Consider the following 26,173-nt stretch of genomic DNA (forward strand, 5'->3'; position numbering starts at 1 on the left):
AACAGTTAATGTTTGTGGGCCCATGATCCACAACGCCTAAAAATTGCCTCATCAGTCCATACGCACTTCTTAAAACGGTCTGAATACCCCTAGGCTATAAGGCACAAATTAGCCCTGGGCTATAAGGCACACATTAGCCCTGGGCAATAAGGCACACATTTGCCTGGGGCTATAGGACACACCTTAGTCCTAGGGTATAAGACACACCTTAAACATGGGCCATAAGACACACCTTAGACCTGGGCTATAAGACACAACTTAGACCTGGGCTATAAGACACAACTTAGACCTGGGCCGTAAGACACACATTAGACCTGGGCTATAAGACACACCTTAGACCTGGGCCGTAAGACACACATTAGACCTGGGCTATAAGACACAACTTAGACCTGGGCTATAAGACACAACTTAGACCTGGGCTATAAGACACAACTTAGACCTGGGCTATAAGGCCTTTCCTTGTAAGGTGGAATAGTCTGGAAAAAACCTCATGAATGACATTTACCTGTCAAGTATCAAGCACACATACCTGTTTGCCAGATGACTTGGTTTCAAAGTTGGTCATGCTGAAGGTTTTGCTGCCCTTCTCATAAGTGCAGTAATGTCGTGTCCAGGTACATCCCAGAGGCCCTGAAAGAAACATGCGTCCCAGCCAAGCTCAGAACAGACGGGTCCATAACAGCCCACTATCCCCTTTGTAGTGTTCATACAATAAGCACTAGAGGGCCCGGTCAAGAGTAGGTCAGCCCTGATTGTTTCCTGAATACCACAACATCCTGGAAAATACTTCTGAAATTAACATCATAATTTGGCCAGATGAATCAACATGTTGTTGTTTGCATTCAGAGATAACGTTTTGAGTAGCTAGAGTATTTCCTTCAGTTCCAGATTATTATTTTATTATTATCATGGGGGAGAAGCTGTTTTGTACAGTTACCAGGAAAATAGGGGAGAAGCTGTTTTGTACAGTTACCAGGAAAACAGATTAAAAGTGTAAAACGACACTGCTTCAGGCGAGCCTCACTTCGCAGACCTGATGTTTGCTTTCGCATGGCTCATATTTCAGTTGGAGTGTTTCAAAGGCACCTCGGGTGCTGTGAAGGGCCTAGTTCAACCGCAGATAAATATGTTCAACAGATCTAAAACAACAAAGTTCCTAAGGGGTGGGGTCTAAACAAGCCTATCAGCCAATCAGGGCTACAGTGGGGAGAACAAGTATTTGATAGACTGCCGATATTGCAGGTTTTCCACCTTACAAAGCATGTATTTGATACATCAGAAAAGCAGAACTTAATATTTGGTACAGAAACCTGCAATATCAGAGATCATACGTTTCCTGTAGTTCTTGACCAGGTTTACACACACTGCAGCAGGGATGTTGGCCCACTCCTCCATACAGACCTTCTCCATATCCTTCAGGTTTCGGGGCTGTCGCTGGGCAATACAGACTTTCAGCTCCCTCCAAAGATTTTCTATTGGGTTCAGGTCTGGAGACTAACTAGGCCACTCCAGGACCTTGAGATGCTTCTTACGGAGCCACTCCTTAGTTGCCCTGGCTGTGTGTTTCAGTACCTTGTCATGCTGGAAGACCCAGCCACAATCCATCTTCAATGCTCTTACTGAGGGAAGGAGGTTGTTGCGATACATGGCCCCATCCATTCTCCCCTCAATACGGTGCAGTTGTCCTGTCCCCTTTGCAGAAAAGCATCCACCTCCATGCTTCACGGTTGGGATGGTGTTCTTGGGGTTGTACTCATCCTTCTTCTTCCTCCAAACACGGCAAGTGGAGTTTAGACAAAAAGCTCTATTTTTGTCTCATCAGACCACATGACCTTCTCCCATTCCTCCTCTGGATCATCCAGATGGTCATTGGCAAACTTCAGACGAGCCTGGACTTTCGCTGGCATGAGCAGGGGGACCTTGCGTGCGCTGCAGGATTTTAATCCATGACAGCGTAGTGTTACTAATGGTTTTCTTTGAGACTGTGGTCCCAACTCTCTTCAGGTCATTGACCAGGTCCTGCCGTGTAGTTCTGGGCTGATCCCTCACCTTCCTCATGATCATTGATGCCCCACGAGGTGAGATCTTGCATGGAGCCCCACACCGAGGGAGATTGACCGTCATCTTGAACTTCTTCCATTTTCTAATAATTGCGCCAACAGTTGTTGCCTTCTCACCAAGCTGCTTGCCTATTGTCCTGTAGCCCATCCCAGCCTTGGGCAGGTCTACAATTTTATCCCTGATGTCCTTACACAGCCCTCTGGTCTTGGCCATTGTGGAGAGGTTGGAGTCTGTTTGATTGAGTGTGTGGACAGGTGTCTTTTATACAGGTAACAAGTTCAAACAGGTGCAGTAAATACAGGTAATGAGTAGAGGGCTTCTTAAAGAAAAACTAACAGGTCTGTGAGAGCCAGAATTCTTACTGGTTGGTAGGTGATCAAATACTTATGTAATGCAATAAAATGCAAATAAATTATTTAAAAATCATACAAAGTTTCTCTCACAGTTGAAGTGTACCTATGATCAAAATGACAGACCTCTACATGCTTTGTAAGTAGGAAAACCTGCAAAATCGGCAGTGTATCACATACTTGTTCTCCCCACTGTATGTATGTGATCGGATTAAACATTTCAAAAGTTAACGGAGGCTCAGGGAAAAAAATGAAAATACATTTAATATTTTAATATTTAAGGCCTTTATGTTATTGTCTCTTTGGGATCAAGTAGTCTAGAGAAGCATCTGTCACTGATGACCTGTGTGTTGTGGGTCAGGGGTCAAGGGTTAGACTCACGTTTCTCCTGGACGTACAGGAAGCCCTCCATGGTCCACTGTCCAGGGGGTTTGTAGTCCTGGTCAGCTGATCGGATTCTCTTCATGAGTTTCTCCACCTCCTGCTTCGTACTTACAAAGTTGTTCCTCGTCTGTATCACACACACACAAAGAGATCCCCTAGTCATCAACCTTAGCCCCCTGGCCTAGTATTCCATCTTAGCCCTCTACCCTAGCAGTCTATCTTAGCCCCCTGGCCTAGTATTCCATCTTAGCCCCCTGGCCTAGTATTCCATCTTAGCCCCCTGGCCTAGTATTCCATCTTAGCCCCCTGGCCTAGTATTCCATCTTAGCCCCCTGGCCTAGTATTCCATCTTAGCCCCCTGGCCTAGTATTCCATATTAGCCCCCTGGCCTAGTGTTCCATATTAGCCCCCAGTCCAACATAGCCCAGCTCCTTCTTCTGATATAACGTCTGAAACTCCTCATGTCTGAACTAACTATATCAGGTCAAATGTTTACAGATCACATTGTGTTATCAGTATTTTGGTATCCTGTGTATTCTGGGTCTTGATGTACAAGCAAACGTTCTGAATTTAAAAACATTGACATTTCTATAGAGGCATGAAATGTTACCAAGACAAATTTGGGATCCTATTTTCTATATTGTACATGAGCTTGAGTGTGAATTTCCAGTAACTTTGCCTTATTACCAGATGTGTTTGTATGAATAGGGGTAATATAGATGTTAGCTCAGGTATTTCATTCTACACAGTTGTGGCATCTGTTGCCGTGGTCCTGTTATTGCACAATTACTTAAAATAAAAACTACATGTAAATAGAAATGGCTCATATTTTAACCACGTTATGATTTGGGTAACGACGGTGATGGGACTTCACCGACAGCCAATCAGTGCTTCCTCTGCCCTAACCCGGCGGTGATGTCAGAGGGCTACAAGCGCCGGTCTACATGTGAACCACACGGTACAACCCTCAGTGCCCAACGGACAGACTAACTGAGTGGGCGCAGGGCGATGACATCTGGGTCACAGCAAAATGGAAGGCCTAAGGCTCGGCTCCGTGAGGTCAGAGAACGAGATGAGGAGGCCAGGAGAGGGATGTGGCAGCTGTGACAGTTCTACTGAAGAGTGTGTGTGTGTGTGTGTGTGTGTGTGTGTGTCTGTAGGGGAGCCAGGTAGACTCTGTGTTAGTTCTGGAGAGCCCCGCTCACTCCTCTTTACGGCACAATCAGACAGCCTGCAGAAGGCTAGCTAGCACACTGCACCAATTCATACTCTGGAAATATTGATCCGTTGCTGTTCAGCCATGATCTGGAACCTCTCATTAGACAGACAAACGGTATGTAGGTGGAACCGGGTACGTGTTATCTCAGATGAAGAACAGGTTTGAATTAAACTCCAGGGCTTCCACACTTGAAGAATATCAATATGTTCCTGAATCAATATATTCTGGAGTTAGGGTTAGGTATCAATATGTTCCTAAATCAACATATTCTGGAGTTAGGGTTAGGTATCAATATGTTCCTGAATCAATATATTCTGGAGTTAGGTTTAGGTATCAATATGTTCCTGAATCAATATATTCTGGAGTTAGGGTTAGGTATCAATATGTTCCTAAATCAACATATTCTGGAGTTAGGGTTCGATATGCTGTCAACTCCAGTTTAGCAGAAAGTGAGTTTTTGGGATTGAGTGGAATGCTCTGGAAGCTGTCAAATGTGAACACAGTTGTGGTGGGATATTTCTATACTGCTGACGTTTCAACTGAAGTTCCAGAGCTGCATGTAGGACTCAAACTGAGTCATCTGACTATAATAGTAAAGATTCACTGGGCAGTCAGTGACTTAAAGCTCATTAAAGCAGAACTAAGACTTGTGTTTAAAGCCTTTAACCAGTAACTGTTCTGTTTTCTAAATTGAACTAAGCCTAGTGTTTAAAGCCTTTAACCAGTAACCGTTCTGTTTACTAAATTGAATTCCAACTACAATGTGTGATTTGATAACAGACAGACTTACATTCTGCAGGTTGAATTGGAGCTGCGTTTTGTAGGGCTCAAACTCATGAGCAAGCTCGTAGCCTTCATGGTAGAAAGTAAACAGGCCCTGAAGGAATGCCAAGAGCTAGGAGGACACAAAAAGAGAAATAATTCAGTAGCTGACAGACATGTTGGAGAAAAGGCACAGGACCCTTGCCAGAACAAAGGAACACTAGAGATTGATTTATTTTAACGAGACAAAGTACTACAGTCTGAATTGATTCCTTGTTTGAAATGTGTTTCAAGGCTGTTGATATGGATCGATAAGAAAAGAAAGATTTCTGCATGTCCTGCTATTCCATTTGACTGCTGCTAATAAGAAAAAAAACCTGAAGACTGTTTACCAGTGAATTCAGGTTTTTATTCTCAAAGTCATAAGGAATATTGAGTCGCGCACTCCAATATTCTCAACTTCTGTACAGTTTAGACTATTCATGGTCTATCTCTCTGTATCTCTTGCACACACAAACAGACACACAAACAGACACACTCACAAACACACATACAAACAGACACACTCACAAACACACATACAAACAGACACACATAGACAGTCAATAAACCCTTCAGACACAATGGAGGATCTGCGGTCAGCTCCCTTGGACAAGGTGAGAAGGAGGTTAGCAGGTGCCGTTTATCAAACTGTTCCAGGATCAGTCTAACAGATAAAGAGCTCATGTCACTCCCAGTACCTCAGCTACCAGACACTGTGTATTGTTTTTCTTAGTGAAAGTTGGTACTTTAAACAAACTGTTGGACTTTATGGTCAATGGGACTGATTTCGAATGCAGCAACAGGCAAAACATGGGACCCATTCTGGTCTGGAGCTGTCAAGGGTCAGTGAAGAACAGTGAAATGTAAGAAAGGCAATGAAGATTGAAGATATTTAATTGTCCATTAACTGTAGAGAAACCAAGTACAGATTCTTCTTTAGGCAACAGATATAATAAATGATTATTGCAACATTAAATCCTAACTATTGTACGGCTTCATGGACCATAACAACTAAATGTGCTTTAATACTGGAGGTGTTATATCTGATTAAATGCGCCACCAGCCAACACTGGCTCAATGCTAGTCACTGACGCTCTTACTCAGAGTGGTGGTTTTAAGGGTTTCACCTGGAACTGCCACACGAGTCAGTCCTCACACTATCAACCAAGTCAGTGGAACTTACTGGCTCCACAAATTCAAATTTCTTCTTCTCTTGGACCTCCTGTATTTTGAAGACGTATTCCAGGGAGGCGTCGTAGAAAACCTGACGGTCTTTGTCAATCTGTGTGTCAGCCTGCAGGAGGACCAAAACAAAGGATTAACATCAACCAAAGTTCTGGGGACCCAAACATGTGTTCTGGGGTCGCAAACATGTGTTCTGGGGACCCAAACGTGTTCTGGGTCGCAAACATGTGTTCTGGGGACCCAAACATGTGTTCTGGGGACCCAAACATGTTCTGGGGACCCAAACATGTGTTCTGGGGACCCAACCATGTATTCTGGGGACCCAAACATGTGTTCTGGGGACCCAAACATGTTCTGGGGACCCAAACATGTGTATCTATGCAGTTGACACTACAGACTTGAGGAAGAGCTGATCACTTCCTGCTGTATTCTGTAGTGCTTAAGTGAGATCTAAAATGTCCATCCCTTTGGTCCATGAGGACCATGATTGAGAGGCTTAAGGGGAGCTTTGAAAAAGAGGGAATCAACTCTTGACAACATGGCCACATCGGAAAGAATCATTGTCTAACCTATTTTTCAAGATCATGAGTGACTTTGTTTTTACTGTCTTTACCTCTTGCAGGAACGTCTCTTTCTTCTTTGAGGACAGGGCCAGGTGTTTCTCTAGAACAGTGTAGTATTTCTCTGTCTCCTTGTCAAACTTCTTCTTTCCTTCCTTAAAATAGAAAGAACAACACAGACATCAACACCAAAACATAAACACTGTTAGAACTGGGGTTTTCGAAAGTGAAAACCTGGATTCTAATCCTCCCGTTGAACTATGGTTTTAAAAGCATGATTATATCTAAACAATTACACTAAATATTATGTTTGAATAACTCAAGTCAAGGGATTTTAATTGATTAACTCAAGTCAAGGGATTTTAAAATGTATTTTAAAATTAACAGAAACCAAGGGATGTGGTAAGTTGTAGTATTGAACTGGTTCAAATAAATACATCAACGTACAAGTGATATGCAGGCTGATCTGTAATCAAGGTTAATTCATGTTGTCCACATTTCTTCTGACAATGTGGAAGCAGTACGCCAACATGGACAACAGAATGATGCAGAATGTGTCTGAGGTGTGATGACACTAGACAAACACTAGGGGGCGGTGGAACTGCATCTCACAATGACCGTGGTACTTGCATTCTTAGGAACTGGTGTTGGTCATGCTAGTGACCTACAGCCAAAGAATGATAAGATGCTGTTAAGGTTATTGAGGACCTTCATATATTTCTGTATCGTTTCTGGGAGACGCTTTTTACCAGCCTAAACTAATAATACATCTTTATGAATGTCTGAAAAGAAAAACAGCCTGATGAACAGCAGTAGGTCTGTTATTGTCCAGTGTAAAAGACTATGACAATTGACTGAATGTACGTGCAACTTGACAGTATAATAACAATAATAATAACAAATATAAAAATACAATGTTATTTGGTACATTCCCTATTTTAATAAGTGTGTATTATTATAATCTTACTAATACTCAGGGTTCTATAAATGAGACATCTGCTCTAGGCTTTCACTATATACTTTTATTCACAATAAATGCTGCAAACAAATGTATGTTGGATAAAATTGAATATCTTGTCACAGTGAGTCATGTCACAGCGAGTCATGTCACAGCGAGTCTTGTCACAGCGAGTCATGTCACAGCGAGTCTTGTCAGAGCGAGTCATGTCACAGCGAGTCATGTCACAGCGAGTCTTGTCACAGCGAGTCTTGTCACAGCGAGTCTTGTCACAGCGAGTCTTGCCACAGCGAGTCATGTCACAGCGAGTCTTGCCACAGCGAGTCATGTCACAGAGAGTCTTGCCACAGCGAGTCATGTCACAGAGAGTCATGTCACAGAGAGTCATGTCACAGCGAGTCATGTCACAGCGAGTCATGTCACAGCGAGTCTTGCCACAGCGAGTCATGTCACAGCGAGTCATGTCACAGCGAGTCTTGTCACAGCGAGTCATGTCACAGCAAGTCTTGTCAGAGCGAGTCTTGTCACAGCGAGTCATGTCACAGCGAGTCTTGTCAGAGCGAGTCATGTCACAGCGAGTCTTGCCACAGCGAGTCATGTCACAGCGAGTCTTGCCACAGCGAGTCATGTCACAGCGAGTCATGTCACAGCGAGTCTTGCCACAGCGAGTCATGTCACAGCGAGTCTTGCCACAGCGAGTCATGTCACAGCGAGTCTTGCCACAGCGAGTCATGTCACAGCGAGTCATGTCACAGCGAGTCATGTCACAGCGAGTCTTGCCACAGCGAGTCATGTCACAGCGAGTCATGTCACAGCGAGTCATGTCACAGCGAGTCTTGCCACAGCGAGTCATGTCACAGCGAGTCTTGCCACGATGAGTTATGTCAAAGCAAGTCTTGCCACAGCGAGTCATGTCACAGCGAGTCATGTCACAGCGAGTCTTGCCACAGCGAGTCTTGCCACAGCGAGTCATGTCACAGCGAGTCTTGCCACAGCGAGTCATGTTACAGCGAGTCATGCCACAGCGAGTGATGTCACAGCGAATCATGTCACAGCGAGTCATGTCACAGCGAGTCATGTCACAGCGAGTTATGTCACAGCGAGTCATGTCACAGCGAGTCTTGCCACAGCGAGTCATGTCACAGCGAGTCATGTCACAGCGAGTCTTGCCACAGCGAGTCATGTCACAGCGAGTCATGTCACAGCGAGTCATGTCACAGCGAGTCTTGCCACAGCGAGTCATGTCACAGCGAGTCTTGCCACAGCGAGTCTTGCCACAGCGAGTCATGTCACAGCGAGTCATGTCACAGCGAGTCATGTCACAGCGAGTCTTGCCACAGCGAGTCATGTCACAGCGAGTCATGTCACAGCGAGTCTTGCCACAGCGAGTCATGTCACAGCGAGTCTTGCCACAGCGAGTCATGTCACAGCGAGTCTTGCCACGGCGAGTCATGTCACAGCGAGTCTTGCCACGGCGAATCATGTCACAGCGAGTCTTGCCACAGCGAGTCTTGCCACAGCGAGTCATGTCACAGCGAGTCTTGCCACAGCGAGTCATGTCACAGCGAGTCATGTCACAGCGAGTCTTGCCACAGCGAGTCATGTCACAGCGAGTCTTGCCACAGCGAGTCATGTCACAGCGAGTCATGTCACAGCGAGTCATGTCACAGCGAGTCTTGCCACAGCGAGTCATGTCACAGCGAGTCATGTCACAGCGAGTCATGTCACAGCGAGTCTTGCCACAGCGAGTCATGTCACAGCGAGTCTTGCCACGATGAGTTATGTCAAAGCAAGTCTTGCCACAGCGAGTCATGTCACAGCGAGTCATGTCACAGCGAGTCATGTCACAGCGAGTCATGTCACAGCGAGTCTTGCCACAGCGAGTCATGTCACAGCGAGTCTTGCCACAGCGAGTCATGTTACAGCGAGTCTTGCCACAGCGAGTGATGTCACAGCGAATCATGTCACAGCGAGTCATGTCACAGCGAGTCATGTCCTGAGTCCAGAGGCACTTCACTATATGTACATATCTCCCGTCTTGCCGAAGAGTCTCCGGTTGAATTCAATCTATTGTGTCTAATTAAGGACTGAAGCACACAGAACGCCCCTGGCAAAGGCAGAGTGAAGTACAGCAGCAGAGCCAACAGACAAGCATGTACAATAATATCCACACGGAGGCACGGCTCCCAAACAACCCCCTGTTCCCTATGTAGCGCACTACGACTACTACAGGCCATGTAAAGTAGTGCATCATACTAAGGTGATGAAGGGTGCCTTTTAGAGCGGCTGCTTCAGTCTGAACGTGCCTGGATGCCAGTCTACCCAGGCAGAAAGGATCTGTCGGACCTAGCACATTCAGCTAACCCTGTTCTTAGTTAAAACCATCTGTCTGAATGACTGCCTGTTTGGCTGTGCGTTTACCTCTCTATCTGTCTGTCTACTGTCAAAAGAGAAAGAGAGAGACAGAAAGAGATAGAGAGTGTTGGTGTGTATGTGTTATTTAGAGGAAACAACCTTGCTATGTTTTCCTTCCCATGGTCCCTGTATAAACTCCACAACCCCCTGAATTAACTCCATATCCCCATGTATTAATTACATTAATCCCTGTATTAACTCCATATCCCCCTGTATTAACTCCATAACTCCTTGTATTAACTCCATAACTCCCTGTATTAACTCCATATCCCCCTGTATTAACTCCATAACTCCCTGTATTAACTCCATAACTCCCTGTATTAACTCCATATCACCATGTATTAATTACATTACTCCCTGTATTAACTCCATAACTCCCTGTATTAACTCCATAACTCCGTGTATTAACTCCATAACCCCCTGTATTAACTCCATAACTCCCTGTATTAACTCCATACCCCCCTGTATTAACTCCATATCTCCCTGAATTAACTCTATACCCCCCCTTATTAACTCCATAACCCCCTGTATTAACTCCATAACCCCCTGTATTAACTCCATAACTCCCTGTATTAACTCCTTAACCCCCTGTATTAACTCCATAACCCCCTGTATTAACTCCATAACTCCCTGTATTTACTCCATAACCCCCTGTATTAACTCCATATCCCCCAGTATTAACTCCATAACCCCCTGTATTAACTCCATAACTCCCTGTATTAACTCCATAACCCCATGTATTAACTCCATAACTCCCTGTATTAACTCCATAACTCCCTGTATTAACTCCATATCCCTGTGTATTAAAACAATACCTCCAGAACTGATCAAAACTATCTACTACAACTATGACCTAGGACTCATCCTACTGGATGCCAATATGTCCTAGGACTCATCCTACTGGCTGCCAATATGTCCTAAGACTCATCCTACTGGCTTTCAATATGGCCTAGGACTCATCCTACTGGCTGCCAATATGTCCTAAGACTCATCCTACTGGCTTTCAATATGGCCTAAGACTCATCCTACTGGCTGCCAATATGTCCTAGGACTCATCTTACTGGCTGCCAATATGTCCTAAGACTCACCCTACTGGCTGCCAATATGTCCTAAGACTCATCCTACTGGCTGCCAGTATGTCCTAGGACTCATCCTACTGGCTGCCAGTATGTCCTAGGACTCATCCTACTGGCTGCCAGTATGTCCTAGGACTCATCCTATTGGCTGCCAGTATGTCCTAGGACTCATCCTACTGGGTGTTTTATGATTTAAAAGTCCCGTAGAAACAAACTTGTATCCACCATAACTGAGGTCATTCGATATTGTTGCTAAAAAATGTTAGAAAGTTTGAAGAACATTTATGGATAAAAACTGAAATTGTTTGTCTATTAAAAGTGCATTTTGTGAGTATGGGAGGTCACTTGCGTAACCCCACTTCTGTCCACCAAGCACTACTTCTTTCCAGTTTCTCCCATGCCCCCATTCTCAAATCATGCAAACCCACATGGAGTCATGACCCCCAGTTTGGAGAAACCCTGCATGGGCAACTGTCATTGTCATGGCTTCATCAGATCCTCCCAAGCAGAGAAGACGAAGGAGGAGTTGGCTACCCCACTATAAGGTCACAATCACCAACCTAGAAAAATCAATACATCATTTCACATACTGGGACTGCATAGGACCATGGGGTCTTTCTTTCAACAGGAGTAAAATAATCAACTCTATGTATATCCCATGGACTCCTTCAGAGGGGAAGAATCCACATAGATAACAGAAAAATAAATAGATAAATAAACATGATATCAGGTTGACAGGAAGTAAATTTCCCTCATGGTTTGTGTAGTTGTTTTTATTAGCCGAGGTCTCTGATGGTGTGATGCAGTAGTTGACAGGGAGGTACACAAACACACACACTCACACACACTCTCTCTCTTAAACACACACACACACACACACACACACACTCACCGACTCACTCACTCACACACACACACACACACATTCACCGACACACACACACACTCACAGACTCACACACACACACACACTCACTCACACACACACACACACACACACACACACACACACACAGGGGATAACGTCAAATTAAGAGCTTGAGGTGCATTCGAGCCCTCTAACCTCCACTCTCTCAAGAGACAGTGAGCCTTCCAAAAAACGACAGGAACAGAATGCCTCATCAGAGCTGAGTGAGAATGAAGGAGAGAAACAGAATGAAAGAGAGAAACAGAGTGAGAGAGAAAGTCTGATGAAGTCATTTAAACACTGCAGACTCCTGCTCTGCTTCAGTTTGGTGTCCAGACAGCAGGAAGAGCAGGACGTATATTAACGGGTTTTCACTCTTTACTGGCATAAAGAGGCTACGTTCAGGACCAACCGGATGTTTACTGCTCTGTCCCTGCTGACAGAAGCTCTGTCTTCCCCTCAGGCTTTTATTGGAATCATAATGGAATAGGAGCATTTTAAAGAGCAGGCTCCCTGCTGAAAAGGCAGCAGGGAACCTTTGAAGTCTGCCAGAGGATAGCAGAGGACACAGACACACACAGACTGACACAGAGATGGACAGATAGAGCCTGGAGCCAGTTGAGACGGACAGACAGACAAGAAGGACAAATGGAGAATGGACAAACAGACAAGACTTTATGACATCGTAACTCACAGTTATCTGCCAACCAGGGACGAACAGAGAGAAACAGGAAGCATCCGCTCAACACTAACAATTAAGCACAAAACACACATCCACGATTCACCTAATTTGTCCCCACTAAACTCACAAACGTAATTTTCAGACAAATTATAAACATCCTCCATTCAAATAATACCTCCTAACATTAAAAAAGAAGTCCTCACAAACATCCCCCTAATAGTCAAGTAATACAACTTAACAATCTCAAGATATGTCTCAACTTTTACATAATATGTGAAAGCATTCACGTAATATGTCATAATATTCTCAAAATAGTCTTCACATCAATCAGATACCTGCGTGCCATGTTCCAACCAGGAATGGAAAGATGGATGGACACTAATAAACAGGAAGTCTGAGGATTCTCTTTCCAAGTCTGAGACTGAGTCTGTGCAGGGGTCAAAGGACAACGTTGACATGGTTAACACCAAAAGGCGGAAGTCACATCGCAGGCCCTCTTTCTATTTTCCCAAATACAGTTCACCCAGGATACAGTTCACCCAAAAGTAAAGTCTTGGATACAGTTCACCCAGAATACAGTTCACCCAAAAGTAAAGTCTTGGATACAGTTCACCCAGAAGTAAAGTCTTGGATACAGTTCACCCAGAATCAAAGTCTTGGATACAGTTCACCAAGAAGTAAAGTTGTGGATACAGTTCATCTAAATGTAAAGTATTGGATAGATTTCATAGTCTTGGATACAGTCCTGGATACAGTTCACCCAGAAGTAGTCTTGGGTACAGTTTGCACACAAGTAAAGTTTTGGATTCAGTTCACCCAAAGGTAAAGTATTGGGCACAGTTAATCCAGAGGTAAAGTAGTTGATACAGTTCACTCATAAGTAGTCTTGGACACAGTTCATCCTGAGGTAAAATCTTTGTGGCACAGTCAACAAAGAAAAAACTTATGTGTAATTGGCCATGTGCTCAATTAAAGCTCTAGGTCCATACGCGTTAAAAGATGGAACAAGAATCAGAACTGAAATGAAGCCCCCTATACTATTACTTTGTTACAGGCAGGTCTATGGGCCAAATGAGCAGTGGTGTACAGTACATGGGGATCAGGGGGCTCGAATGAAATCTGGAATTAATAAAGTCTTTGTGAAAAACCTTTGAGTCTTTTGAAAGGAGTAATTTACTCTCAAGGTCGACAAAATGTTCAACACTTAGGTAGTGTTCAAGATCATCATTTGGAAGTTAAGCCAAATATCTACCTATTAAAACTAAACGCTTAAGCTAATGTAACTGGTTAAATCTGATTCCTTGGAACAATTATTGCAAGACAAAACACAGGTATAAACAGAGAAAAGAATGTACCACAGTAGATTTCTCATGCTGTGAAAGCCAATTTGACCTTTTTTATTATTGACCTCCCTTTAACCTTTCATTATGTAAGTTTCATTGTTACAATTACATGGTTAGATATGATCAAACCCTCAATTTCCTTGTTGTCACCACAAACAATATCCCTCAAATTATTTTCAATGATTGCAAATTCAGATTGTATGTAACGATCGACAGATCTGTGGTGTGAGTCATCAGACATAGAACGAACAGAACCCAGACACACTGATCATCTGCATGAGGCAGCTGTCATGATTCAAGAGATGGTTCTACATTACACACAGTCCTATTGGAGCAGAGATGTACAGAGATAAATTACACACAGTCTTATTGGAGCAAAGAAATCCAGCGATAGATTACACACAGTCCTATTGGAGCAGAGATGTACAGAGATAAATTACACACAGTCTTATTGGAGCAAAGAAATCCAGCGATAGATTACACACAGTCTAATTGGAGCAGAGATGTACAGAGATAAATTACACACAGTATTATTAGAGCAAAGAAATAGACAGAGATACATTACACACAGTCTTATTAGAGCAGAGATAGATAGAGATACATTACACACATACTTATTAAAGCAAATAAATACAGCGATAGATTACACAGTCTTATTAGAGAAGAGATAGAGAGAGATACATTACACACAGTCATATTGGAGAAGAGATAGACAGAGATACACCACACACAGTCTTATTGGAGAAGAGATAGACAGAGATACACCACACACAGTCTTATTGGAGAAGAGATAGACAGAGATACACCACACACAGTCTTATTGGAGAAGAGATAGACAGAGATACACCACACACAGTCTTATTGGAGAAGAGATAGACAGAGATACACCACACACAGTCTTATTGGAGCAGTTCTGACACAAACCCTCGAAAAACTATCAAGACCAATCACCACCCTGGACACAACAGGGAGAAGAGAGATTGTGTGTGTGTGTGAGAAGATAGTTTGGTTGTATGCGTGGATAGCAATGAAAACTGAAAAACGGCTGAAATCAGTAAAGTTAGAGATGGTGTCCTGACTTGAGAGGATTTGGTGTGATATACACACACTCACACACTGTTTCACCATAGGTGGCTTTTTAAATGGGGTCTGTGAGGCAGAAAATGAAAGTGGATCTCTGTGTGCTCATTAGAACCATGGCTAATTCATGCATGGGGCCAGAATGACCATTAAATATCAATACAAGTTATTTTGCACAGGCCGTTCATAGTAGGCAGTAGCGGCAGGAATCTGGTAACCAAGATAACAGCGCTTTAGGCCCACATCAGCAACATCATGAAAACAGTAGTGTCTTCGACATATTTTAGTATCGCATTTTCAAATGACCTTTTATTGTTCCCAGCAAATGGTACACCTGTGTAATGAATTTGGTGTTAAAATCAGCTTCATGATATGCCACATTGGTCAGGTTGATTAATTATCTCGGCAAAGGGAAAGTCCTCACTAACAGGGATGTTAACAAACTTGGGCAAAATATTTGAGAGGAACATGTTCTGTTTTGCTTATGGCAAACGTCTGTGATCTTTTATTTCAGCTCATGAAACATGGGCCCAACACTGGATGTTGGTTAATATAATAATTCAGTGTCAATGCTTTCAATTGTACCAGGATATTATGTTAATGGTCAGAATCTTCTTGGGAACTTGTGAATTTATTTTAAACTCAAATTATACCGCAGTATTAGAACAAAAAGGCAGAGTTGGAGAGAAAATCAAGCTTTTATTTTCTATTATTATTATTTTCCACTTACTTTGGCAATGTGAAGAAACATTTAGAACACCAATGAAAGCCTTTTAGAGAGAGAATATGTTAAATTGGAGAGGAGCTGAAATCATTTTAGTAAAAAGGCTCAAAACTATTCTCACTGCCACACAGCCTTATTCCTAAGGAGATATCAGGCTCCTTAATTAACACTGAACATTAAAAAATGGAGTTTGGTTAAAAAACTGAAGATGTTATTGCAAAACAGACTGTAATCCCACAGAAGCAACTGCAATTTAAAGTAGCAATTCTACATATCTCCATGTTTTATTTTGACACACACTAAAGTCAAGTTTTGCCAAACGATTTCCCTTGATGCTATTATCCAAAACGACTGACAGCCATTTGTGCAATTTTATGTGGTTTTCAACAACCCTGAAATCCCGTCAACAGAGCAGTAGAAGCCTAGGAAGTTTAGACGATGAAGACGAGACTCATCTTCTGTCCGTAACTGATCTGTCTCAACCTCTTAGACCAACTGGAGGGAGAAAACAGCTAACTTGGTAACATCGATCTTCAACTACTTTTTATTAGTTGTGCTCCTTCCTTGACAAGTCTGACACAGATCTAAGAATACCATATTATATTGATCCTCAGGCATTTTGCTGTCAGAAACCACTCTCGAGGGAATTACTACCTAGCTCACAGACACACACCTACACACACACCAAGACACTACAACTACTACTTCTCCCAGTCTAATCTGATCAGAGGGATGTGACCTAGGAGGAAAGAGAAATGTCTCTACTATAGATTCAAATCTCCTCTTTTGTGGACAGAACTTTTTGTTTTACACAATCACCTTGTTCCTCAGTGTTTTTATATGATGATAATACAGGTTGTGTACAGCAGCCCACAGAATAAGATGGGTGTGCTCGCCTTTGGCTCCATCTGTTATGGTTATGCTAGCCTTCTGCTCCATCTGTTATGGGTGTGCTCGCCTTCTGCTCCATCTGTTATGGTACGCTAGCCTTCTGCTCCATCTGTTATGGGTATGCTAGCCTTCTGCTCCATCTGTTATGGTACGCTAGCCTTCTGCTCCATCTGTTATGGGTATGCTAGCCTTCTGCTCCATCTGTTATGGGTGTGCTCGCCTTCTGCTCCATCTGTTATGGGTGTGCTCGCCTTCTGCTCCATCTGTTATGGTACGCTAGCCTTCTGCTCCATCTGTTATGGGTATGCTCGCCTTCTGCTCCATCTGTTATGGTACGCTAGCCTTCTGCTCCATCTGTTATGGGTATGCTAGCCTTCTGCTCCATCTGTTATGGTTATGCTCACCTTCTGCTCCATCTGTTATGGTACGCTAGCCTTCTGCTCCATCTGTTATGGGTATGCTAGCCTTCTGCTCCATCTGTTATGGGTATGCTAGCCTTCTGCTCCATCTGTTATGGGTATGCTAGCCTTCTGTTCCATCTGTTATGGTACGCTAGCCTTCTGCTCCATCTGTTATGGGTATGCTAGCCTTCTGCTACATCTGTTATGGGTATGCTAGCCTTCTGCTCCATCTGTTACGGGTATGCTCGCCTTCTGCTCCATCTGTTATGGTACGCTAGCCTTCTGCTCCATCTGTTATGGGTATGCTAGCCTTCTGCTCCATCTGTTATGGGTATGCTAGCCTTCTGCTCCATCTGTTATGGGTACGCTAGCCTTCTGCTCCATTTGTTATGGGTACGCTAGCCTTCTGCTCCATCTGTTATGGGTATGCCAGCTTTCTGTTCTCTATCTTAAGGGTTAGCCAGCAGTCTCTATTATTCCAGCCTCTCTCCATCCAGTCAACTATTCATCCCCCAGTCTCTCACAATGCACATTTTTTGTCCCCATTGTTTTTCTTTGTTTTGAAATACTTAAGGGGTATTAGTAAAACAGGATCCTCTGCCTTTCCATTGGAACTGCTGGTAGATTTCATTTAGAACTTCAGAGCCCCAGGAGGTAACCTGGCTCAAGCTGACGGAAATATGTGTGTGTGCGTGTGTTTGTGTGTGTGCAGCAAGCCCAGGTGGTTATGAACAGATAATAGTGAATAAACAGCTGGAGCATGGAGAACAGCCTTGTCTGTGTGTGTCTGGGTGTGTGTTTGTGTATCCTTGTTTTACCACCCCGTTTCCAAAAAATGTGGGATTGCAAGCGAGACTGAAAACGAACTTCACACTGCCAAAGATATTTCATTTCATGACACAACACGTACGTTTTTCGTTCGTGAATGACACTGATACAAACACTATCAATATAGGTGACGATAACTGATAACTTGAAGAGACTCAAACATGGGACCTCTTGCACGGTATTCCGCGTCTCTAACCACTACGCAATTTAACAAGGGGCAATCTCAAGTCAGTCACTCAGTAAGAGAGATCCAGAAAAATCTCTATACGCAAGAGACAAGGCTGAAAACCAATATTGTATGGCTGTGATCATCGGGCCATGCTTTTGTGGATTTGCTTTGGGTCGTTGTCGTGCTGAAAGGTGAATTTCATCTTCAACTTTATAACGGACACCTGTAGGTTTTGTGCCAAAATTGCCTGGTATTTGGAACTGTTCATAATTCCCCTCCACCCTGACTAAGGCCCCACTTCCAGCTAAAGAAAAACAGCCCCAAAACATGATGCTGCCACCACCATGCTTCACTGTGGGTATGGTGCAGTGTTGTTTTTGCACCAAACATACCTTTTGGAATTATGGCCAAAAAGTTCAACCTTGGTTTCATCAGATCATAACACATCTCCCCATGTGCTTTTGGGGGACCTGATCATCCGGGCTTGGATGTTTTTCTTTGTAAGAAAAGGCTTCTGTCTTGCCACCCTAACCAATAGCCCATTCATATGAAGAATACGGGAGATTGCTGTCACATGTAGCACACAACCAGTACTTGCCAGACATTTCTGCAATTCCTTTAAAGTTGCTGTAGGCCTCTTGGAAGCCTCCCTGACCAGTTTTCTTCTCATCTTCTCATAAATTTTGGAGGGACGTCCAGTTCTTGGTAATGTCCCTGTTGTGCCATATTTTCTCCACTTGATGATGACTGTCTTCACGGTGTTCCATGGTATATCTAATGCTTTGGACATTATTTTGTACCCTTCTCCTGACTGATATCTTACAACAATGAGATCACTCTGATGGTTTGGAAGCTCTCTGGTGGAAAAAGTTCTGACATGATTTATCTTTGTCTCATTCTTTTACATCACAAGAACCTGGCATTTTAACAGGGGTGTGTAGACTTTTCATATCCACTGTACCCCTTTCATGCTAAGCCCAAAACCTTTGATTTCAACCATGCAGTGAATTACACTTGACAGTCCAGAACTACCACACCATTTGCTAGCCAACTAATGCAAAACTCAACCATACAAGGGTGTCAATATTAGCTGACCATGCACCGGAACCAGTCATGTAAAATACTTTTATATATTCACCACGCTTGCTTTCAAAGCATGGCTAGGTACTGTAGCTACAAAAGTTAATAGTCAAACTGAAACTTCTGGAAACGTTGTTGTGCTCATTGTACATACATGAATGGGAATTGTCAAGTCTGCTTTTTACTCTATCGAGACCGTCACAAACCCCTCCTAATTCTTGGGATTCCTATCTACAGCAATGACTGTTAAAAATGGGCTTGCAAGATTGGGATAACAATTGCCTGTATCAGAGACAAAGAGAAAAGAACTGAGACAGAGAGATTAAAACAGAGAACGGGAAGAGAAAACAGAGAAAAACAAGGAAAGAAAGAGAAGAGAAAGACAAAGAGAGACAGACAGAAAAGAGGACATAAAATATCAGTGTTATTACTGAGATAGATGGACAGATCAGTGCATTGTTACTGAGACAGTACAGATTAGTGCATTGTTACTGAGATAGATAGACAGGTCAATGTGCTGTTACTGAGATAAAAGGACAGACAGATGTGTTGTTACTGAGATAGAGGGACAGATCAGTGTGTTGTTACTGAGATAGAGGGACAGATCAGTGTGTTGTTACTGAGATAGAGGGACAGATCAGTGTGTTGTTACTGAGATAGATAGACAGTTCAGTGTGCTGTTACTGAGATAAAAGGACAGATAGATGTGTTGTTACTGAGATAGAAGGACAGATCAGTGTGTTGTTACTGAGATAAAATGACAGATAGGTGTGTTGTTACTGAGATAGAGGGACAGATCAGTGTGTTGTTACTGAGATAGAAGGACAAATCAGTGTGTTGTTACTGAGATAGAAGGACAAATCAGTGTGTTGTTACTGAGATAGAAGGACAGATCAGTGTGTTGTTACGGAGATATAAGGACAAATCAGTGTGTTGTTACTGAGACAGAAGGACAGATAGATGTGTTGTTACGGAGATAGAAGGGCAGATCAGTCTGTTTGTTACTGAGATTGGACAGATCAGTGTGTTGTTACTGAGATAGAAGGACAGATCAGTGTGTTGTTACTGAGATAGAAGGACAGATCAGTGTGTTGTTACGGAGATAGAGGGAATGATCAGTGTGTTGTTACGGAGATAGAGGGAATGATCAGTGTGTTGTTACTGAAATAGAAGGACAAATCAGTGTGTTGTTACTGAGACAGAAGGACAGATCAGTGTGTTGTTACTGAGACAGAAGGACAAATCAGTGTGTTGTTACTGAGACAGAAGGACAGATCAGTGTGTTGTTACGGAGATAGAAGGGCAGATCAGTGTGTTTGTTACTGAGATTGGACAGATCAGTGTGTTGTTACTGAGATAGAAGGACAGATCAGTGTGATGTTACTGAAATAGAAGGGCAGATCAGTGTGTTTGTTACTGAGATAGAAGGACAGATCAGTGTGTTGTTACTGAGATAGAAGGACAGATCAGTGTGTTGTTACTGAGATAGAAGGGCAGATCAGTGTGTTGTTACTGAGACAGAAGGACAGATCAGTGTGTTGTTACGGAGATAGAAGGACAGATCAGTGCGTTGTTACTGAGATTGGTGGACAGATCAGTGTGTTGTTACTGAGATAGAGGGACAGATGAGAGTGTTGTAACTGAGATAGAAGGACAGGTCAGTGTGGGGGGTGTTATTGAGTCCAGGGAACTGCTGTGCTTTGACCTAAACAGAGCCAGGCTATACATCACAAGATGAGTGACCTCACCCGGGTTACCATCTGGGGTATTCCCAAATAAGGTAAGGTGTACTCCACTCCATTCTCTGTGTTTTCATCTGACGTTCTCAGACGTGGAGAAGAGGTCAGGCTGCCAAACCACACCCTATTCCCTATGCACTACTTGCAACAGCAGCACTGCTCGAAAGAAGTGCACAGTATAAGGAATAGGGGGCTGTTTGGAACACAGACGCTGGTCAAAGGATTCTGGGAAAGTTGTCCAGGCACTCGCTGGTGATATCTGCATTTAATCTCACTCTAGCTAGATTAATGTTTGGCAGGAAAGGGGAGTGTGCGTGCATGGAGGGGGAGGGGAGGAGAGTTAACCATTACCAGGAAATAAAAAGATGGGAGAGACAGAAAAGGAGAGGAGGAGAGTAGCTTTTTAGCAGCAATTTCATAAACAGAGAATGATGGAGAAATAACAATAAGACAACAGAAAGAGTTAGGGAAAAAAAGATAAAAAGGACAAAAAGAGAGTACAGTAAGAGAGAACGAAAGAGACCGACCAACCAGGGGGCCAGCAGAACCTAGATCTTCTGCAAAGATTCTGTCTGGTGGAAGACCAGGAACAAGACATAAATTCTACTTAGACACTGTTTCCCTGGGGCAGATAACAACACGTCCCTAAAAGTTATCACAGGTAAGCACAGGTTAGTTAAACACGGCTGTGAGTGACCAACAAGATAAGGCAAGAAAGGCTTCTACATTACAGAAAACCCCACAATAAATGTTACCTTAAAATCTGACTTAAAATACACCAATCAGTTATAAAACCCATTGCCCTGCATGGTTAGGATTAGGGTTAGGTCTGGGTTTAGGATTAGGGTTAGGTCTGGGGTTAGGATCAGGGTTAGGGTTAGGTTTGTCACACTCACTCCTACAATAATGAAGTCCTGGCCCACCTTAAGTCCTGCCTCCCCCCAACACTGGATCCCTACCAGTTTGTCGAACTGGTCTACAGAGAACACCATCTCCACAGATTTACACTCTGCCCTGACCCACCTGGACAAAACTAACAAATATGTGAGAATGCTATTCATAGACTTCAGCTCAGCATTCAACATGGTCATCCCCTCTAGGCTGTTCAACAAACCCCATGACCTGGGGATCAGCCCCTCTCTCTACAACTGGACTTTGGACTTCCTAACCAACTGGTTTTCGGAGATGTCCACATCTCTGAGGACCTCTCCTGGACCCTCAACACCTCAGCCCTGGTCAAAAAAAGGCACAGCAGTGCCTGTACTTTTTGAGGAGGCTGAAGAAAGCCTGCCTGTCCAAGGATCTTGAGCTTTTACCGCTGCACAATTGAGAGCATTCTGACAAACTGCGCCACAGTGTGGTTTAGCGGTTGTTCTGTAGCCGACCGGATGACCCTGCAACGGGTAGTGAAAACCTTCCAACACGTCACTGGTGTCCATCTTCCTGCCATCGTGGACCTCCAGCGCAAGCAGCATCTGCACAGGGTGCCCAGGATCATCAGGGACCCTTCACATCCATGCCACCAACTGCTTGCCCTCCAACCCCCAACCATCAGGCAGACGGTACAAGTCTCTTTGTTCCCACACCAGCAGGCTCAGAAACAGTTTCTTCCAATCTACTGTAAGGGACATTGTTGCACTACTCCTTTTGTACTACTCTGACACTGCCTTACAAAGTCTGATAATGAAAGTTGTTACAGGTACGTTATAGGTACGTGTTTACCTCGGGAACCTCAGTGCTGTTATCCCTGCATTTCAGTTGCACATGCCACCTTGCACCTTCAGTTTGCCTGCTCTGCACATTTAGAATAGCCATCATATTTCTGCTGTTGTCACATATGTATGTCTATGTTGGGGACCTCATTGCTGCCGTCTCTGCATCCCGGTTGCACATGCTACCTTACTCCTTCAGTTTGCCTTGATTTCACATTTAGAATGGCATTTAGAATTACCATTTAAACTATTATCCCACTGGTAAAATACTATAACTAATATTTGTACGTTTAAATGTTCTGCCCCACTCTATTTGTCTAATTGCACATTTAGTATTGCCATATGTACTGCATTTGCCTTCATCGCACATCTATACATTCCACTTGTAATATACATATACTTAATACTTGTAAATACTTGTAACTTTTCTGCCCTCTATTTACACTTCTGGTTAGATGCTGCCTGCATTTTGTTGTACTGTACTTGTACTGTTCAATGACAATAAAGTTGAATCTAATCTAATCTATAGAAATGCCTGTCAGTAAGGTCCGGCACAATCTTTCGTTCATCGCGCATCCTGATGCCTCCCTCTACCTGAAAAATATATTTTTAGAGAAGAATCTGACCTAAGGGAATTGCACCAATGTTTTCAATTGTAACAAATCACATATCATACTGCACACAATATAACTCCACGTTTAAAAGTAAAGCTGAACTGGACACATAGTAAATGAGGCAGAATGAACTGAGAGACCCAGGTCATTCTAGGCCAAAACGAAAAGACATCGATATCTATCAAATTTATGACACATCTTAAAATCCAGTGACCCCCCCCCCAACATCATTACCAAACCCTGCAACACCAAGGGTTCTTTCATCAAACAGATCCGGTGGCTGAGTTCACCAACCTGTTGTACGAACACACTGAACCCTCAGGGCCAGAGCATCCAATCAGAATAAACCACATCTCCAAACAGTCAAAACAACTCTTATTGAGCAAAGGCAAATGAAAGCACCAAGGATCATGCAGTGCCCTGAATGGACAGTACATCATGTCCAACTATCAGACCATGGTTACTAATCAAAACCTTCATAGAACCAGGACATAGAACCAGAACATAATACAGGCTCAGTCAGCACGGCCTTGCCATTGAGAAGAGCAGACACAGGAAAACCTGACTCCCTGTAAAGGAAAGGCTGTGCAATCACTGGACCACTGCTGAACCTGAGAGAGTGCTGCATTTCATGACAAAATTTCATAAATAAAACCATTACAGACATCATTCAAGGCTTCAAAGACCTTTCTGATGAAAATAGGCTTCCCATTCTTCTGGGGCGGGATGCATAGAGCTGTGGATTGGCAGTCCGCTACCGTGCTGCCTGGAATAAAATGAGGAACAGTCCAACACACCAACAAACCTTATATAACGCATTCTTGGCTATATAGATGGCTAAAATGCTACATTTGGCATGTTTTTCATTTATTTCAGATCTACTTTTCAAAAGTTTTATTAAACCGCACAAACCCCTCTTTCAAAAGACCATTGAGTTCCCAAGCTCACTTTGTCTCCTTTCTCAGTTCAGCACACATTCAATTTAGAGGGCTTTATTGGCATGGGAAACATTTGTTTACATTGCCAAATCAAGTGGGGGGAAAAGGAACGTGTGATAAATAACAAAACTGAAAAGAGTAATAAAATAAATCAGAAATTCCGAAAAAGATATTACACACAAGTTTCAAAAGGGAACTGTCAAAGGCAAACTGTCAAAGACTGTGTGAAGAGACATGGTGGAGCTGTGGGAAATGTGTGTGTGTCTATGTTAACCTCCAGCCAATGTGCCTGTGTGTGTTCAGATCTACTTCTGCGTGTGTGTGTGTGTGTGTGTGTGCGTGTGTGTGAGTGTGTCACCAAGGGATTGACTACAGACGTGGTACTTGCCATTTCAAGCTGCCCGTGCTTTGGTCTATAATGAATGGCCCATAGCAACAAGACAGCACCATACACACCCACACAGAGACAAACACACACACACACACACACACACAGACACACACACAGCACAGTGGTGAGCCACCCCAGAGCCGACGAGAACAGAAAGCTAACCACAGTGCAGAAATTACAGTTGTTGTTGTCAGAGCTGGACGACACCGCATCTGTGTCCAAATCGCACCCAATTCCCTCAACAGTACACTTCCTTCCACTACAGCCCATGTGGCTCGGGGCAAAAGCAGGGGTCAAATGTAGCGCTCTCTAAGAGAGATCCAGTTTGTGTTGTCTGGGGTTACAATTACAGACCACACCACTGGTAAGATAATGATGTAGGGTGATGATGTAATGCAATGTCCCTTACCTTCCTATTATAAAAGCTACTTCAAAACATGCCAACTTGACAGTCTAGCTTTCAAAACATTCTTCTCCGTCTGTGCCACTCTTCAGCTGTTCCTCAACGGAGAAGAGAAAGGCCTGAACTGTGTATTCCTTCATCATAGCTGGTGTAATAAACGCTAATAAACTCCTACAGGAGGTGGCCATACAATCTGTTGGACGCATCGACTGGAGCTCGCCAGGCCTGATACGTGTGCTATGTTTTTATTACAGTCTACGGTGGAACACGTGGAAATTGCATGTACTTTCAGAATAGTTTTGCAAGCTACGCATAACATTTAAAAGTTTGTTTCTATTATCATTTGAAACTACTACTACTAGTTTGATGGTTGGGTCCATCAATTAACAATTCTCTTGATTAGCATACTTTAATATGCAACTTCCCACTCTCGTATTAGCTACCCATCATAATGACACGTATTAGCATAATACATACAAGTCTAGACCAGTTCTGCTTCTAATTGAGCCAGCGTATATACATCTGATACAGTTAGTTCCAGAAATATTTGGACACTGACACAAGTTTAATAATTTTGGCTCTGTAAGCCACCACAATGGATTTGAAATGAAACAACCGAGATGCAATTGAAGTGCAACTGTAATTCAGCTTTAATTCAAGGGGAATTGCAACCATTTTCATACACAGTCCCCAAAATTTCAGGGGCTCAAATGTAATTGGACAAATTAAAACAATCATAAATAAAAGTATAAATTTTTTATACTTTCTCAAGAATTCTTTGCAGGCAATGACTGCTTGAAGTCTGGAACGCATAGATATCACCAAATACTGGGTTTCCTCATTTGTGATGCTTTGCCAGGCCTTTACTGCAGCTGTCATCAGTTGTTGTTTGTTCATGAGTCTTTCTGCCTTAAGTTTTGTCTTCAGCAACTGAAATGCATGCTTGATCAGGTTGAGCTCAAGTGATCGACTCAGCCATTGCAGAAATTCCAATGTTGTCTTCTGTGGACATCCAGGCCTTTATGTGTTGCAGTGCCTATCACTGCATAATTTTTTTCTCAGAATGTACCAAACTGTTGATTTGGCCACTCCTAATGTTCCTGCTATCTCTCTGATTAATTTCGTTTTGCAGGCTAAGGATGGCCTGTTTCACTTGCATTGAGAGCTCCTTTGACAGCATGTTGTGGGTTCACAGCAACAACTTCCAAATGTGAATGCCACACCAGGAATCAACTCCAGACCTTAACTGCTTAATTGAT

At 43.2% G+C, this 26,173-nt stretch overlaps 1 protein-coding gene across 6 annotated transcripts in view; it reads right to left on the reverse strand.

Moving 5' to 3' along the window:
• LOC105029560 (rho GTPase-activating protein 42) overlaps positions 1-26,173 on the reverse strand; it is a 131,275-nt gene that overhangs the window by 34,040 nt on the left and 71,062 nt on the right. For all 6 annotated transcript variants that reach the window (XM_029119016.2, XM_029119021.2, XM_029119019.2 and 3 more), the window contains exons 5-9: positions 6,617-6,718; positions 6,002-6,112; positions 4,805-4,909; positions 2,793-2,922; positions 530-630 (exon numbers count right to left, since the gene is read on the reverse strand). In XM_029119016.2, coding sequence (XP_028974849.1) covers positions 530-630; positions 2,793-2,922; positions 4,805-4,909; positions 6,002-6,112; positions 6,617-6,718 — 549 coding nt within the window. The remainder of the gene's footprint in view (positions 1-529; positions 631-2,792; positions 2,923-4,804; positions 4,910-6,001; positions 6,113-6,616; positions 6,719-26,173) is intronic.

The sequence above is a fragment of the Esox lucius genome, chromosome 1 (genome assembly GCF_011004845.1).
Source record: "Esox lucius isolate fEsoLuc1 chromosome 1, fEsoLuc1.pri, whole genome shotgun sequence".
Taxonomy (NCBI): domain Eukaryota; kingdom Metazoa; phylum Chordata; class Actinopteri; order Esociformes; family Esocidae; genus Esox; species Esox lucius.